Genomic DNA, 16824 nt, shown 5'->3' with positions numbered 1-16824 from the left:
AGATACAGCTTAGAAGTAAAGAGAAATTCCCTGACAGTGAGAACAATTAGTCAATGGAATAACTTGCCCCGCCCCCCAGAATTGTGGGTGCTCCATCACTGGAGGCTTTCAGAAATAGACTGAACAACCATTTGGCCAGGATGGTATAAGGGCTCCTGCCTTAAGCAGGGGGTTGGACTAGAAGACCTCTGAGGTCCCTTTCAGCCTTATGATTCTATATTCTGTGAATGACTTGGGATGCCAGAATATTTGTGGCCAAGTATGATCAAGAAGGAGCTTTTTTCCTTGCTAGACCCTTGCCAGAAATGTACTTTTCCAGCCTGCCTAGCAGAGATGCTATCTCTTCTCCTACTGACAGAATGCCTGCGTGTGCGTGCGTGTGTGCTTTTCAGAAGCTTGTGTGTTAAGTCTGTTGCGTATTATCACATCTCAACTTTGCCCAGGATGCAAAGTCGATCTCCCTGGGAGGGAGTTCTTTGCCAACACTGGAAACCAAATGCAGGCTTCCCACTCCCTTTGCTTGCTTAACTCCGGGAATTGAATTTAAACAAATGTAAAATCAAATTACTTTTTGAATGAATGTCTCCCAATCTGCAGAGACAAATGTATTTCCATGCCCGTAACTATAAATCCAGTGTTGAGTCTATTAAGATTTTTGTTGTAACTTAACAACATGTGCAATAATAGGACAGTTGCCCTAAGCCATCTGTTGTTCGAAATAGTAGTTTAGAATTATTCACAGTTCAGATGCTTCTCCCAAGTTTTTGCTCGGATTCCAGCCTTCCCTCTTTGCAATAGGTAAGCAAATGCTGGCTTTCTTGAGAACACACATTCGGCACTTCTGACACTGAACCGGTGCTATACAGACAACCCTCAGCTTGCAAACGTGTGTGTTCGGTGACCATTTGAAGGTTTACAACGGCACAGAAAAGACTGACTTACCACGGGTTTTCACACTTGTGATCGTGGCAGCATTCCCCGTGATCGTGGCAGCATTCCCCGCGATCACATGATCAAAAATCCGGGCACTTTGTTGAGAGCGATCCGTAGACCCTGTTAAGGAATTACACAGACACTGTACTTTTAAACAACGGATGCTTTAAAATGTTCTTTTCTTAGCGCACTGACCCTGGAAGACGAAAAACGGACGTTGGCCTCTTTGATAAATGGATTTGTAAGAATGGTGAGAATCTGTTTTGTTCTTCGGGGGGCGGCGGGGTGGGGGGGAGAAGGTGCCTTCGAGTCACGTGTTGACTCCTGGTGACCGCCTGGAGTTTTTTTGGGCAAAACTTTGGAAGTGGTTTGCCATTGCCTCCTTCTGAGAGTTAAGAGAAAGTGACCGGCCCAAAGGCCATCCAGCTGGCAGGACTAGAACTCACAGTCTCCCGCTTTCTAGGCTGGCATTACACCAAACTGCCTCTCCTCTTTCGTTGTGCTGCCTTTTAAATCTTCGTTTGGGCTCATTTTGTGGAGAAAGTCCTGGTGGTTGTGATGTAGACCCCGTAGGTCTTTAAAATTCACCTTTCCCATCCAACCCTCCCAACCTCAACTGGAGGAGGAACGTATTATGCGTTGCTTCCCTTGCTGTTGAACAGAAAAGATCCGTGGGAGGAGGTCCTTTTTTGGGGGGCTTGTAGATGCCAAATGTTCCTTCTTCCTTGGAGCGCGAGAAAGAGGAGAATCTTAACTTCTAAATGAAAACCCGAAAGAAAAAGCATTTTCCGAATGGGCAGGGAGGTAGATCCGGGCGCTCCCTGGCAACTCCTTCCCTAGAGATCCCGCTGCCGATAACCGTGGAAAGAATGGGTAACCGGACACTGAGGTCACATCTCTCCCTATGAATAATCTCTTTAATCCCAGGTGTCGTTTGGCCGGGATTTTGAGCAGCAGCTGAGTTTTTACGTGGAAGCCCGATCCATGTTTTGCAACTTGGAACCTGTGCTGGTCCAGCTCATTCACGTAAGCATCGTTTGACGGGCAAATTAGCGGCACGGCTATTTTTTTTTTCCTCCTTAAAGAGTTTTTGTGTGCGATCCTTCCTGACATTTCGCTCAGCCCTGCAAGGTCGACTTCCTCAAGGTTTGAACAGGAGCGACGGAAGATTTGGACGCCCCGTTAGATCAGACGTTGGCAAGTGGTGGCTATAAAAGGCCGAAAGTGGGCGCCAGGTAGTTGGATGTGGCAACGTTGGCTTCTCCTTCTGAATTAGCAGCACGGATAGGATCTGGGTCTCAGTGAGGTCCCGCTAATGCATAACCTGATGCCACACTTTAAGAACGTCACTTTTGGGTGGTTGTTCTTTAAAGCAATTTCTAGTTTTTACTTCTGTCTATTTGCACTGTCTAGGACTAGGGCAGTGTTTCTCAACGTTGACAACTTTTAGATAGGTGGACTTCCATTCCCATAATTCTGGGACCTGAAGTCCTCAAGTCTTTTTTAATGGCTTTTAATGGAGGCTGCGTGCAGGAGAAGAGCAAGCAGAGCTGGAAGACGGAGTTCAAAGTGTCATCAGTTTAGAGTCCTTGCGTTGCCACAAGAAATCCAAATCCAGTCCCCGCCCTCGAATTCCGTTGGCTCTTATCTAGCATCAGTTTAGTGCTGGCCATTAGTTGATCAGATTCCTTTTCATAAGCTTGAATAAAGCTTCTATGCTGGAACCTAACCAATGGTCCTGATTCTTTGCACCTACCACCATGCAGGTTGTCCTCTTGGGCTAAGAAAAAACAGGAGACACTGTTCTCAGCCTACGAATGTAAGATGCAGTGTCACTGCCTACCTGGGCGATTCGCTCAGCCTCATTTACCTTCAGTTCCCCACACCTGCTTGGTCTACCTTTATATAGGTGTTTGATCTTTTTTTCGTGCAGAATGAAAGACCCCTGGTATGTCTTGTGTGTCACTGCCTGTCTTTGGAGTTCTTCGTTCCTTCACTCCTGAATCTAATTAAGCTAGCTCTGTCCCGTGAAATGCTTTTGGTATTGATAAAGGGGAATATTTGTAGCTTAGAGTTGAAATGAGGGGGTGCTTGGTTGTGTCACCCCTCACTCTTCTCTTTGTTAAACTACACATACCCAATTCCAGCAACCGTTCCCTATATGTTTTAGCCTCCAGTCCCCCAATCATCTTTGTTGCTCTTTTGGTATTGTTAAGTCAATAAGTGGCTGGATACAGAGTTGTTCACCTTGGTCCCATTATCTTCCAAAACAGAGCGTGAATCAGCTGGCGATGGAAACAAGAAAAGTAATGAAGGGGAATCATTCCAGAAAAACTGCAGCATTTGTCAGGGTAAGTACAAACATGGAACAACTGGTGGATGAGAGCTAGCACTAAATCTTGGTTTTGACGACTCCTTGTAAGGGAAAAGATCTCAGTCTGATTTACATCTTCTCCAATGACTGAATCCACCTTTCAAAAGGCCTGCAGACACTTTACCAATAAGGGTTAGCCTTTATTATATAATTATACTGTATTTACTACATGAAATATTAAGGCTATGTTATTTACGTGGCATTATACATTAAATATAAGGGATGCGGTGGCTCAGTGGGTTAGGACGCTGAGCTTGTCGATCAGAAGGTCGGCAGTTTGGCGGGTCGAATCCCGAGTGCCACGTAACAGAGTGAGCGCCTGTTACTCGTCCCAGCTTCTGCCAACCTAGCAGTTCGAAAGCAAGTAAAAATGCAAGTAGAAAAATAGGGACCACTACAGTGGGAAGGTAACAGTGTTCCGTGCGCCTTTGGCGTCCAGTCATGCCGGCCACAGGACCACGGAGACGTCCTCGGACAAGCGCCGGCTCTTTGGCTTTGAAACGGAGATGAGCACCGGCCCCTAGAGTTGGAAATGACTAGCACGCATGTGCGGGGGAACCTTTACCTTTACATCAAATAAGGAGTTGCTCTGCAGAGTAGAATGGGCAGCGCGTAAATAAATAAATAAATAAATAAATAAATAAATAAATAAATAAATAAATAAATAAATAAATAAATAAATAAATAAAATAAAAAAATAAAATAAAAGCAATCAATAAATAAAAAACACTGAAAATGTTAACACAGTCAGCATTAAATATTAAAGTCTGAATCTCAAAAAACCTGGCTGTGGTCGATCGTTAGAAACTCTTCTTTCCTAATTTTAGGCTTGTGTTGCCTTCTGCTTCATAACGATCCCATCGCTGAGCGGCATTTTTGCTCGTCTCAATTTGTACCTGCACTCCGGACAAGTCGCTTTGGCTAACCAGTGCCTTTCTCAAGGTAAATTTCCCACAGACTTTTCTAAGGGCGTTGTTGTTCTTGTCATTCATAATAGAGAGTAGCGAGGCAAAGCAAAAGAGACTCGCTCAGACGTCTCACTCTTTCCTGTAAAGGGGCTTGAGAAGAGAGTAGACTGGGATTCTCGGTCTTCGGTTGCCTTTGCTAGAGAAATAGTCCTTGGCAGAAGGCAGGAAAAACCAATTGTACAGGTATAGTATAGAGGGTACCTTGCTCAATAGTAGCAACTGAGAGGGATCTCGGAGTCCTAGTGGACAATCCCTTAAATAGGAGCCAGCCGTGTGCTGCAGCTGCCTAAAAAGCCAACACAGTGCTAGGCTGCATTAACAGGGATAGAAGCAAGATCACGTGAAGTATTAATACCATTTTACAATGCCTTGGTAAGGCCACACTTGGAATACAGCATCCAGGTTTGGTCACCACAATGTAAAAAAGATGTTGAGACTCTGGAAAGAGTGCAGAGAAGAGCAACAAAGATGATCAGGGCACAGGAGGCTAAAACATATAAGGAACAGCTGCTGGAATTGGGTATGTCTAGTTTAATTAAGAGAAGGACGAGGGGGGACAGGATAGCAATGGTCTAGTATCTCAGGGTTTGCCCCAAAGAAGAGGGAGTCAAGCTATTCTCCAAAGCCCCTGAAGGCAGGACAAGAAGCAACGGATGAAAACTAGCCAAGGAGAGAAGCAACCTAGAACTAAGGAGAAACTTCCTGACAGTTAGAACAACTAACCAGTGGAACAACCTGCCTCCAGAAGTGGTGAATGCTCCAACACTGGAAGATTTTAAGAAGAGACTGGACAACCATTTGTCTGAAATGGTATAGGGTTTCCTGCCTGAGCAGGGGGTTGGACTAGATGACCTCCAAGATTCCTTCCAACTTATTATTATTTGACAGAGGGAACATGTGGGTGAAAAACAGTTCTACTACCCAAGTAGCCCTCGATGTACAACCATTTGTTTAGCGACTGTTTGAAGTTACAGTGGCACTGAAAAAAGGTGACTTACGGCTGGTTCTCACCACTTATGGCCATCGTAGCATCTCTATATAGTCACCTGATCAAAATTTGGCTGCTTGGCAACCGGCATCTATTTACAAGGGTTGCGGAGTCCCACGTGATCCCGGCTGGCTTTTGACAGGCAAAGTCAGTAGGGGAAGTCGGATTTGCTTAATGACTGCATGACTCATTTAACAGCTGTCTCGCTTAGGAACAGAAATTCTGGCCCCAGTTGTGAGCGTAAGCCAAGGACCACTGTAATAATATGCAGCAGGGGAAAACTCTGAAATGGCAGGAGCTGGTGTTCGGAATCGCCAAGGCTTGTATATCGCTTATGTTTTCTTTTTAAAGAGCGCAACTGAACGAATCATTAAATACGACTGCATTTTGCAGTTTGACATTTTTTATTAGTTTATCAGACTATAAAAAGAAAAAATAACGGGAAACTAAGGGAAGAAAAATAAATACGACTGCATTTGGAGAAGACGTTAAAAACAAAAACACAAAACAGTGTCTCTTGCAAACCGATGAAGAGGGAGAAATTAGGCATTTCCCTAATTAAAGTATTTTCTTTTCTCGACTCCCTCTAAATTTTCTCAGAAGCAGTACAAAACAGTTTTCTTTGTAATAGCCTATCTTGTTTCTCTCCCCCTCTGATTCTTTTGAAGAAGAAAAAAAAAAGCAAGCTGCAAAACCGGAAAAATAATAATTATAAACCTGCAGATATTCTAGGAAACAACCCAAAGGTAATTGTTCCCTTTATCTTGTCTGAGGGGAGAGATTCAAAGAATGGACAAAGCAGGGTTTGTTTTCTGTCGAAAACAAGACTCCAAACCGGTGGGTTGGAATTCTTGGAAGACGAACAAAAGATTTCAGTTAAATATTTTTTTTTTAAAAAAAAAGATTAGTTCTCTTAGAATCAGGGTTTTGTGTGATGAGGGATGTACAGAGAGGGAGAAAGTTGCGGGGCCCCAGGATTTTGTGTACAATTTAAATCGGGGGTCCCCCAACCACCCCAGTCCGTGGACCAATACCGGGCCGTGGCATGCCAGCAACCGGTCCACACAAAACAAGCAAAGCCCCATCTGTGGGATGCAGGCAGTACACAAAACCACGCACTCTCCGGTCCGTGAAAAAACCTTTCTCCACGGAATCGGTCCCTGGTGCCCAAAAAGGTTTGGGGACCTCTTGATTTAGCTGGTTCCTGGCCTTTGCAAAGGAGAATTGGATCCTACTCTATTCAGGCAAATAACCAATGTTGTCAGCATTGCACCCTTGCGAGCAAATTCCAGCTGTAAAGACAAACAAGCTGATGTGGGGCACTGACTAAGCTCTTTCCTGCAAAGCTGTGGCTTCCTTTGTTTAGGCGTCATTTGGCGGGCATCACGAGAACAGAAGGGTTTATAGTAAAGCTGACTGTACCATCCAGGCCACATTTTAAAAACAATAGATTCTGTCAGGGAGGGACATTTTGTACTTATTTGTAGACAAGCCAGCGTGAAGTCACTTTTCAACACCCACCAGCTGTGATGGCTTCGTTGTTGTTGGTTGTTGTTGTTCCCTCCCCAATAATCCGTGGGTGCGTTTGTTTGCTCCGAATGTTCACTTGCCCTCTCTTCCTTCGCAGGAGGTTGGGAGAATTAAAAACAATCCTGAAGACAATAAACATTAGCTTTGGAAAGGAGAGGAGGAAAGGGGAGATTCTCAATTGCAGCTTCTTTTCTCAGGGCTGTCCAGGGTCATTTGGAGTTTTGCCGTCAAAATCCTGGTTTTCTATGCTTGTTTGACACTGGCTCTAGAGCAGGCATGTCAAACTCGGGACGTCGCGCGATGTATCACGACTTTTTCCCCATTGCCGGCGATGGGGTGAGCGCGGTTTCGTTGTGATGCATCTGGCCGGCGGGCCGGCAGTTTGACATGCCTGCTCTAGAGAAATGCAGGACAAAATGTTAGGGTTAGGGTTGGCAACCTGTTTTCCAAAGAAAGGAACAAAGGATCCTTTTCATCATCATCAGAGCCCTGGTGGCGCAGTGGTTAGAATGCAGTATTGCAAGCTAACTCAATGCTCACTGCCAGAGGTTCGATCCTGACCGGCTCAAGGTTGACTCAGCCTTCCGTCCTTCCAAGGTCAGTCAAATGAGGACCCAGATTCCAGGGGGCCAGGTGCTGTTTCTGTAAAGCGCTTAGAGAGGGCTGTAAAGCACTGTGAAGTGGTATATAAATCTACGTGCTATTGCTATTGCCCGCCCTTCCTTCCTTCCTTCCTTCCTTCCTTCCTTCCTTCCTTCCTTCCTTCCTTCCTTCCTTCCTTCCCAGTGGTTAGAATGCAGCATTAGAGGCTGACTCTGCCCACAGTCAGAAGTTCGATCCTGACCGGCTCAAGGTTGACTGAGCCTTCCATCCTTCCGAGGTCAGTAAAATGAGGGCCCAGATTGTTGGGGGGCAAGAGGCTGATTCTGTAAACCGCTTAGAGAGGGCCGTAAAGCACTGTGAAGCGGTATATAAGTCTAAGTGCTATTGCTGTATTAGTAATATTGGATCACTTATGTCGCATATTCTACATAAGTGAGAAAAAGCCCCTCGGAAGACATCTTGCCTCCTTCTTCCCCTTCCTTCTATTTCATCAGATTTGATCAGATCCGGTTTTTGGTTCACTTGGCAGGCAGCAGGCTCCCTTGTGGACAATCAGGGTTTGATCCAGGCTTATTCTCAATTGGAGTCCTGCCACCATTTCCATCACTTTGGGCCTATTACAGGCTCTGCGGTTTAGGTAAAAAGTGAAATCATCCCACGATGAGGGGGGTGATCTTAATTACATACTTTTGCTTGCAGCAACTTGAGTCAGACGTCTGCCTTCAGAATGCTAATTGCGTTGTTTGACTTTAGCGATAACACGAGTGCTGAGCTCTTAATGCAAGTGGTTCACTCTGGCGTACTCCAAGGTTTGTCCCTAATTGTTTTGTGTTTTTTTTAAGCTAAAGTGAACTGAGGTGGGATAAGTGAATTGATGAAAGCTACACTTAAAAAAAACGATAAGGGAGAGGCATAATTTTAGAAGCCCCAAACATTCTCGTTTACGGAATTAGATACTTAACAGTGTGCAAATCGGACATTTTTCCTGGAGGCAAAATTGAATTTGTCCTGTGATATTATAGTCTAGACTTGAGATTGTGCATATTTTCAAAACCAGAATGACTGAAGGTAAGGCTGACATTCATACATTCCATGACTTATGCCTTAATAATCTTTAGGAAGACAATAAAGCCTCGTGTTCTGGGAAATGAGCTGTTGTAAGATATAAGTGGTAACCCGGTCCGTTAATTTAATGAGCACCAGCTATTTCCTATTCTCTTTTTCCTTTTCCTTCATTCTCATTAAACTCTTGGATTTCAGAAAGATCTTCTCAATCTTAGCTGGTTCAGATGCTTAGAGTTACACTTTCTCCCTAACGCTGCCAGTGCTGGAAGCTATATTTTATGCAGCTTGGTGTCCTCCACTTACTGCTGGAGTGGCTGTCATTTTTAGCTTGTTATTATTCATTTTATCATTATTATTTATCCTGTTGTTATTGATGGTTGTGAACCACTTCAGATCATTACATGAAATAGGCAGCCATCACTCTTTCAATAAAATAACAGAAGAAAAGACTTGGAAGGCAGACAAGCAGGAGACCCCATACCCATTTCAGACAAATGATTGTCCAAACTCTTTCTTTAAAACTTCCATAAATAAAATGACCAACAAGAATGGGCTGGCCTTCTTTAGCTTTTACAGTATCCTGGCAAGAAGACCTAGCAGGTTGAAATCTAGAAGCACAGAATGCCTCTTAGGATGTATTGCAAGGACTTGTTGTAGGCCCTCCCTTTTGACTTTTCTAACAGTTGCAAGAGCTCAAGAGAAGACATAGCCCACCGAATAGAAGGTCCATCGTGTTCTTGGGCTTTTGACTGTAGCCCTTTTTAAATAACGGGCATGTTGATCGATCTAAGTTTGATCTGCTAATACAAGGCTCTTCAAACTTGGCAACTTTTAAGACTTGTGGACCTCCAACTCTCAGAATCCCTCAGCCAGCCAGCCTTGGTGGAGCAGTGGGCTAATGCCTCCTTAAGTAACACCAGCTGCCTGCAATTAGTGCAGGTTCGAGTCCCACCAGGCTCAAGGTTGACTCAGCCTTCCATCCTTCCGAGGTAGGTAAAATGAGGACCCAGATTGTTGGGGGCAATAAGATGACTTTGTAATAATGCTGCTTGGGGGGGGGGCGAAAGCCCTAATAAGCAGGCGTATACATAGAATGAAGGCTACTGCTAAGCACATTGGTTTGTGCTTAAATTGTAAGCCGCCCTGAGTCTTCGGAGAAGGGCGGGATATAAATGGGATTAAAATAATAATAATAATAAGACACACACACACACACACACACACACACACACACACCAACTCTGATCTCTTTATAGCGGATGCCTTTTTCAAAGCGGCGATCAGCCTGGTTCCTGAGGTACCCAAGATGATCAGCATAGATGGCAAGCTGCGCCCTTCAGAAGCCTACCTCTTGGAATTCCTCTGCAACTTCTTTTCAACTTTGTTAATCGTTCCTGTAAGTCGGAGACGAGGTTTACGCTGATAAGGAGGCTAGTCGCACCGTTAGCAGTTGCCAGCTGCAGGTTGGCCCAGCTGCTCAGGCCAGACAGTTTTCCTCCCCTCTAGCTGAAAGTGTGGGAGATAGAAGGAAGAAGCAAACTGCTTTCAAATCAAATCACTCCTCTGTTGCAGCTGTAAACCGGCAGCCAGATAAAAGATACAACAAATTAAAATTTCTCTCTTTCTCTCTCTTGTTCCCTCTCTGAGAAGTTTACAAGAACAGAAGTGAATACAGTTTTTCAAATGCAAAGAGGGTGGCTCAGTTAAAAAAAAATCTAGAACAGAATCTTAAAAAAATAAAATAAAATACTTGGAGTCAATCTTGACTCCTGGCAACTGCCTGGATATATATCCCTGCAGTTTTCTTGGCGAGATTTGGGAAGTAGTTTGTCGTTGCTTCCTTCCTAGGGCTGAGAGAGAGAGAGAGAAAAAGATGGCCCTCTAAATCTCCCAAAAAAAGTTGACTGTGGGTTGTTCTGCTTTGGACCACGTAAAGGCCGATTACGCTGTTCGAAGTGACGATCAGAAAGCAAAACTCACAAGTTTTAGCCTGGGATTTAGTTGGATGATAAGACTCAAAAAAAATAAATTGCTTGGCAAGACTGAAATAAATACAAGGAGAAGGCCACGGATAAGTTGGACGGTGTTAAAAAATAACTTGGAATGTCATCAGTAGAACAGAATGTTTGTAGCTGAGGGCTGAACTCTGGGGTCTTGGGTGCTCTCCGAGCTTGGTTGTTTTCTTGCTGATGTTTCAGTACCAAACTAACTATAACATCAGTACCAGGAGGGCTTGCAGAGCAGAGAAAGGTGGAGGGGTTGAAGAGGAGGAGGAGGAAGACTGTAGGGTCCTGGGTGCTTGTTTTCTTGCAGACGTTTCATTACCCAACTGGGGTACCCAACCGAACTAGGCCTACATCCTCAATGCACCAGTGATGCTACTCAGTTGGGTAATGAAACATCTGCGAGAAAACAATCAAGCTCAGAGAGCACCGAGGGCCCCACAGTAGTCCTCCCCCTTCTACGCCATTCCACAAACCTCAGTCCCTTCTAAGGCTGATCACGTTATCTACTTGGGTAATGAAACGTCTGAAGAGCACCCAGGATACCCCACTTGGAATGTCCCTGGAAGAGCTATGTGCTGTTACTGGAAGACGTTCAAGAGAGCAAGTGTACGTCCATTCAGACGGTGACTCAGCCCAGTAACACAGCTTATCCCCGTCTCCCTCCGTGTTGCATTCTAAGGCTCAGTCTTAAGCCCTCCGATATAAATCCTTGAAGACGTTAGTGCTTAGGAAAAGAGATCAGTCCCTTAATACGTTGCAATACCTCACCCATCTTTGTTCCCTAGGACCATCCTGAGCAAGGTGTGCTGTTCCTTGTGCGAGGCCTGCTCAACGTGATCCAGGATTACACGTGGGAAGATAACAGCGATGACAAAGTCAAAATTTACACCAATGTGTTGCATCTTCTCTCTGCAATGAGCCAGGAGACCTACATCTATCACATAGACAAAGGTGAGGAAGAAGGCAAAAGAGGGAGACGGATAGCCCAGGGTTTCCTCAATTGTTAGGTTTACTTCAGATTTTTATTTTATTTTTGAGATGGTTAGCCTTCTAAATTCTTATTTGCTAGGCCAGGGGTAGGCAACCTTGGCTCTTTTATGACTCATGGACTTCAACTCCCAGAATTCCTCAGCCAGCGTGGCTCAGCTTGGAAACCTCTCTCTTTCCCCTCAGCGTGGCTGGCTCAGGAATTCTGGGAGTTGAAGTCCACGAGTCATAAAAGAGCCAAGGTTGCCTACCCCTGGCCTAGGCCGCTTTATGACTTGTGGACTTCAACTCCCAGAATTCCTGAGCCAGCGTGGCTCAGCTTGGAAACCTCTTTCCCCTCAGCATGGCTGGCTCAGGAATTCTGGGAGTTGAAGTCCACGAGTCGTAAAGCGGCCTAGGCCAGGGGTAGGCAACCTTGGCTCTTTTACGACTCGTGAACTTCAACTCCCAGAATTCCTGAGCCGGTGTGGGGGAAACATTGGCCCCTTCATGACTTGTGGACTTCAACTCCCAGAATTCCTGAGCCAGCATGGCTCAGCTTGGAAACCTCTTTCCCCTCAGCATGGCTGGCTCAGGAATTCTGGGAGTTGAAGTCCACAAGTCATAAAAGAGCCGAGGTTGCCTACCCCTGTGCTAGGTTTATTCCAGATTTTAGTTTATGTTTTATGTATATGGTTAGTCTTCTAATTTGCCAGGTTTATTCCAGATTTCAGTTTATTTTATTTAGGGTTAGCCTTTCAAATTCTTAATTCAGCTTATTTTATTTTTTAAGATGGCCAGCCTTCTACATTCTTACTGACCTCCCTTTCCGTATTTCATCTTTTTCCCCAGTTGACTCCAACGATACCTTGTATGGGGGAGACACTAAATTTTTGGCAGAAACGAGCAGGTTGTGTGAAACAGTGATAAGCCAAATCTTGGAGCATTTGAAGAATCTTGGAAAAGATGAGGTGAGAAGGAGCTTCACACCATCAGTGAAATGAAGTGTTGGCGCTTTCCTACTGAAAAAAAACCAAAAACCCTTTTCTCCTGCTTTTGTCTATGTAGCCTGACATGGAACCCTGATTTGTGTGATGTTGAATCAGAATCTCTTATCTGTGAAACTTGATTAAGCCGAGTTGTTTCTGTAGTGCGGGATGCGGAGAGTTCTCAAAGGATTCACAAACTTTCATTATAAGGCAGTGTTTCATATCCGTGGCAACGTCCAGTTGTGTCGATTTCAAATCCCAGGATTCCACTGCCCGGCATAATCGTTGATGAGAATCCTGGGAATTGAAGTCCACACACCTAGAAGTTGCCCACGTTGGCGAAGCTGGTATAAGGATGATCTACGTTTTGAGAATTCCACCCAGAAACACTATGGGAATCAATGCAGCTTGCTCAGTACTGGTTGGATATGGCCATATCAAGGGGTACCTCTAACTACAGGTAGTCCTTGACTTACAACCATTCATTTAGTGACTGTTTGAAGTTGCAACGGCGCTGAAAAGTGTGAGTTGTGACCGTTTTTCACACTTCAAACAGTTGCAGTCACGTGATCAAAATTCGGATGCTTGGAAACTGGCATGTGTTTATGATGCTTGCAGAGTCACACGATCCCTCTTTGTGACCTGTCAACAAGGAAGCCAGATTCACTTAACAGCCGTGTTACTAACTTAACAACTGCAGTGATTCGCTTAATAGCTGTGGCCGGAAAGGTCATGAACGGCGCAAAACTCAAGAAGTGTCTTGCTTAGTAACGGAAATTTTAGGACTCCCTGCATCTGCGCTGCTGCCCTCTGGACCATCTCGAGCTTCCGAACAGTCTTCAATGGAAGCCCCGTGTAGGGCAGACCGCAGTACTCCAGCTGACTGCATTTTGGCAGTGGCGCTACCTTTGTTCCCCCCCCCCCCGTCTGCTTCTGTAGTTAACTCACCCCCTCCCTGGGCGACAGTTCAGGCTGGCTGATTTTAAAGAGAGTTCCGGTCAAGTATGAAGCGCATTAATTGATGGGGCTGGTCAACCATGATCGCCTCGCCAACGCCTCTCAAAGGAAGAGTCTTTCAACTGACGTCAGGGCTCAATGAGACAGACGGGCTGGTTAACTCTCAGCTGATGATTTCCTGGGTTTCTTTGCAAGCTTTGCCCAGGGAAGCGCCCACGAAGGGAGACTTCAGAAAGTACCTTTGGGTCTTCCGCACGGGGGCTTGGTTGACTTTGCCATGGCGTTTCCCCCCAAATTTAGCAAGTACGACCGCAAGACCCGGCATCCGCTCCCTTCTCGGCGTTTGCACGCTTTGACTTCTCTTTCCTTTTCCCAGGATTTCTTTTATTTTTGGGTGTTCCAATAGGTACGCCCGACGGCAAGAGGTTGGGGAAGTTGATTAGCAAACATCTGAAGGACACCGAGTGGCCTACTCTTCTGCTGTGCTGTAGTGTCATATTGAGGATGTTCACCAAAGGAACTGTGTATAATTTGGATTGCTGACAAAGAATTAAAGGGAGACTGATATAGCTATTTCAAGCTTCTTTGCTCTCATCAGCCAGCCATACCCTTCTGAGATTCGAACCTGGGCTGCTTTGCATGTTAGGCAGTTGTTTTAACCTCTACGCCACAGGCTCTTTCTCACTTTGTCAGCTGCATTAGGGAATCTATCTGTCTGTCTGTCTGTCTATCTATCTATCAAATCTATAGATAGGTCTGTCTGTCTGCCTATCTATATCTATCTGTCTGTCTGTCTATCCGTCCCTCCATCATCTATTTATCTATATCTATCCATCTATCTCTCTGTATGTACATCCGTACATCCAGATGATCTATCTATCTATGTCTGTCTGTCTGTCTGTCTGTCTGTCTGTCTGTCTGTCTATCTATCTATCTATCTATCTATCTATCTATCTATCTATCTATCTATCTATCTATCTATCTATCTATCTATCTATCTATCTATCTATCCACCGAAGGAATCCTATATTAAACGTGCACCTGATTTGTACCACTGGTTCTTGCAACGATTGGTTGGCTGGTGAAATAACTGGCCGAACAAGAAGAGAGGAACATCTTTACAAACTTGGAAATTATAAATATTAAACGTTAAATTTAAATATCAATGGGAAACTAAAAAAAATGGGGCAAACTAACCAGGACATTGATTGTCTAAAAAAGATTGAACGTTAAAAACAACTAGGATATGTATAAACTAAAAACTGTTGGTAAATGGAAAAGTCAAGGATTACCTGCATTGCCTAGCTCAGAGGTAGGCAACCTCGGCTCTTTTATGACTCATGGACTTCAACTCCCAGAATTCCTGAGTCAGCTGGGAATTCTGGGAGTTGAAGTCCATGAGTCATAAAAGAGCCGAGGTTGCCTACCCCTGGCCTAGCTCTTCCCCCAACCAATCCTTTTCTTCTCGTCATCGGCAGACTCTAAAGCGGCAGAGTCACCTGGCCCTTTGCTTCTTCAGTAGCCTCTTGGCTCACGCCGATCTGCAGAACAACAAACTCAACCAGCTGGCCGTCAACCTGTGGAACCTGGCTCAGAAACATGGCTTTGCGGACACCAAAACCACAGTAAGAAGAGACCTAAGGCCCTGGGGGGAGGGGACCCCCATGAGGAAGGAGCCGTGGTGGCGCAGTGGTTAGAATGCAGAATTGCAGGCTAACTCTGCTCACTGCCAGGTGTTCGATCCTGACCGGCTCAAGGTTGACTCAGCCTTCCCTCCTTCTGAGGTCGGTAAAATGAGGCGCCAGATTGTTGGGGGCAACAGGCTGACTCTGTAAATCGCTTAGAGAGGGCTGCAAAGCACTGTGAAGCGGTATATAAGTCTTAAGCGCTGTTGCTATTTGCAACCTCTTTTTAGTTCATCAGACAAGCCCTTGACTTGGTAACAGTGAGCTTTTTCCCTCCGTGTAGCCTTTCACTTCACCCAGTTGTCAAGTTTTGTTGTTGGGAAAAAGAAATCTGGATAATAATTTGATGCCTGAATCACTGGAGCTTAAAAACACCCTTTAGGCTGAGGCAGAGATGCATAACAATTCAACTTTCACTGTTTTTTCCCCTCCCTTTTCTCCTTTCTAGGTCAAAACCTTGGAATACATCAAGCTGCAGAGTAAACACCCTGAACTCAGCCACTTCACAGAGCTGGCACTACGGCTCCCTTTGCAGTCAAGAACTTAATGGATGCCAATCCGTGCAAATTACATCCCTGAAAAGGTAGTTTTCCAGGCCCTTTAAACGACGCCCAGGCTGCCTCATAGGGCGTTATCAGAATTCGTTATCTTTTTGCTTTAAAAGGTCCCTCGGTGCATGATAGATTTACTTGGTTGGAGAACAAAAGGTAAAATTTTCACGGCGATGCAGTCATTTTTTCTTTTTCTTTTTTAAATGAGGTTTTTGTTCCCCACTACACAGCTGTTAACCATTAAACGTTGACTTTAATGTTAATGTTGGGTCAGTGAAATATTATCTTAATCATTGCGGAGTGGAAAAAATAACTTTCAAATCCAAATTTGGCGGACTTGCAAAGGAAAGAAAGATGATGATTCGAGTTGGCAAGGCAAAGGAGAAAAGCAGTACTTTGCTGGCTTTAGGAAAGGGCTAAGCCAGAATTGTTTCATGCCTTTAAAGTATATGCTCTGAAACCACCTACTCAAGAAAGCCGAGTTGAGAAAAAAAATTAACATTTGGGAAAGACCATGAAAAGTCTATGTCCCAAATATTCTGTCTAATTTAATGAAAAGGAGGACAAGGGGAGACATGATAGCAGTCTTCCAGTATCTCAGGGTCTGCCCCAAAGAAGAGGCAGTCAAGCTATTCGCCAAAGCGCCTGAAGCAACCTAGAACTAAGGAGAAACTTCCTGACAGTTAGAACAACTAACCAGTGGAACAACCTGCCTCCAGAAGTGGTGAATGCTCCAACACTGGAAGTTTTTAAGAGACTGGAGAGCCATTTGTCTGAAATGGTATAGGGTTTCCTGCCTTAGCAGGGGGTTGGACTAGATGACCTCCAAGGTCCCTTCCAACTTATTATTATTAAGGCAGGACGAGAAGCAACGGATGGAAACTAACCAAGGAGAGAAGCAACCCAGAACTAAGGAGAAATTTCCTGACAGGGAGGACAATTAATCGGTGGAACAAACTTGCCTTCCAAAAGTTATGGGTGCTTCATCACTGGAGGTTTTTAAAGAAGAGACTGGACAGCCAATTGTCTGGAATGGTTTCCTGCCTTAGCAGGGGATTGGACTAGATGACCTCCGAGGTCCCTTCCAACTCTTGTTATTCCATTAAGCAGTGGAAATTATTGTTTGCAGTGCAGATCAGTTAATTCACAACACATTTCTCTTAAAGCGCATTTAAAAAAAACAAGGAGGCATTTATATTCGGTATTAAC

At 44.8% G+C, this 16824-nt stretch overlaps 1 protein-coding gene across 5 annotated transcripts in view; it reads left to right on the top strand.

Annotated features, from left to right (window-relative positions):
* The window catches only part of VPS35L (VPS35 endosomal protein sorting factor like), a 47050-nt gene that overhangs the window by 30005 nt on the left and 221 nt on the right, over window positions 1–16824 (top strand). For 2 of the 5 annotated variants that reach the window (XM_081338399.1, XM_081338396.1), the window contains exons 23-31: window positions 1120–1183; window positions 1861–1959; window positions 3207–3284; window positions 4135–4249; window positions 9718–9857; window positions 11253–11418; window positions 12286–12404; window positions 14858–15004; window positions 15513–16060. In XM_081338399.1, coding sequence (XP_081194525.1) covers window positions 1120–1183; window positions 1861–1959; window positions 3207–3284; window positions 4135–4249; window positions 9718–9857; window positions 11253–11418; window positions 12286–12404; window positions 14858–15004; window positions 15513–15611 — 1027 coding nt within the window. In that variant the 3' untranslated portion in view covers window positions 15612–16060. Of the gene's footprint in view, window positions 1–1119; window positions 1184–1860; window positions 1960–3206; window positions 3285–4134; window positions 4250–9717; window positions 9858–11252; window positions 11419–12285; window positions 12405–14857; window positions 15005–15512; window positions 16070–16824 lie in introns of those variants that run through there. The other 3 variants (XM_081338397.1, XM_081338398.1, XM_081338400.1) reach the window with 3 other exon arrangements.

Source organism: Vipera berus, assembly GCF_964194415.1.
Source record: "Vipera berus genome assembly, chromosome: 13".
Taxonomy (NCBI): Eukaryota; Metazoa; Chordata; class Lepidosauria; order Squamata; family Viperidae; genus Vipera; species Vipera berus.
This window is presented reverse-complemented; position numbering and strand designations above follow the sequence as displayed.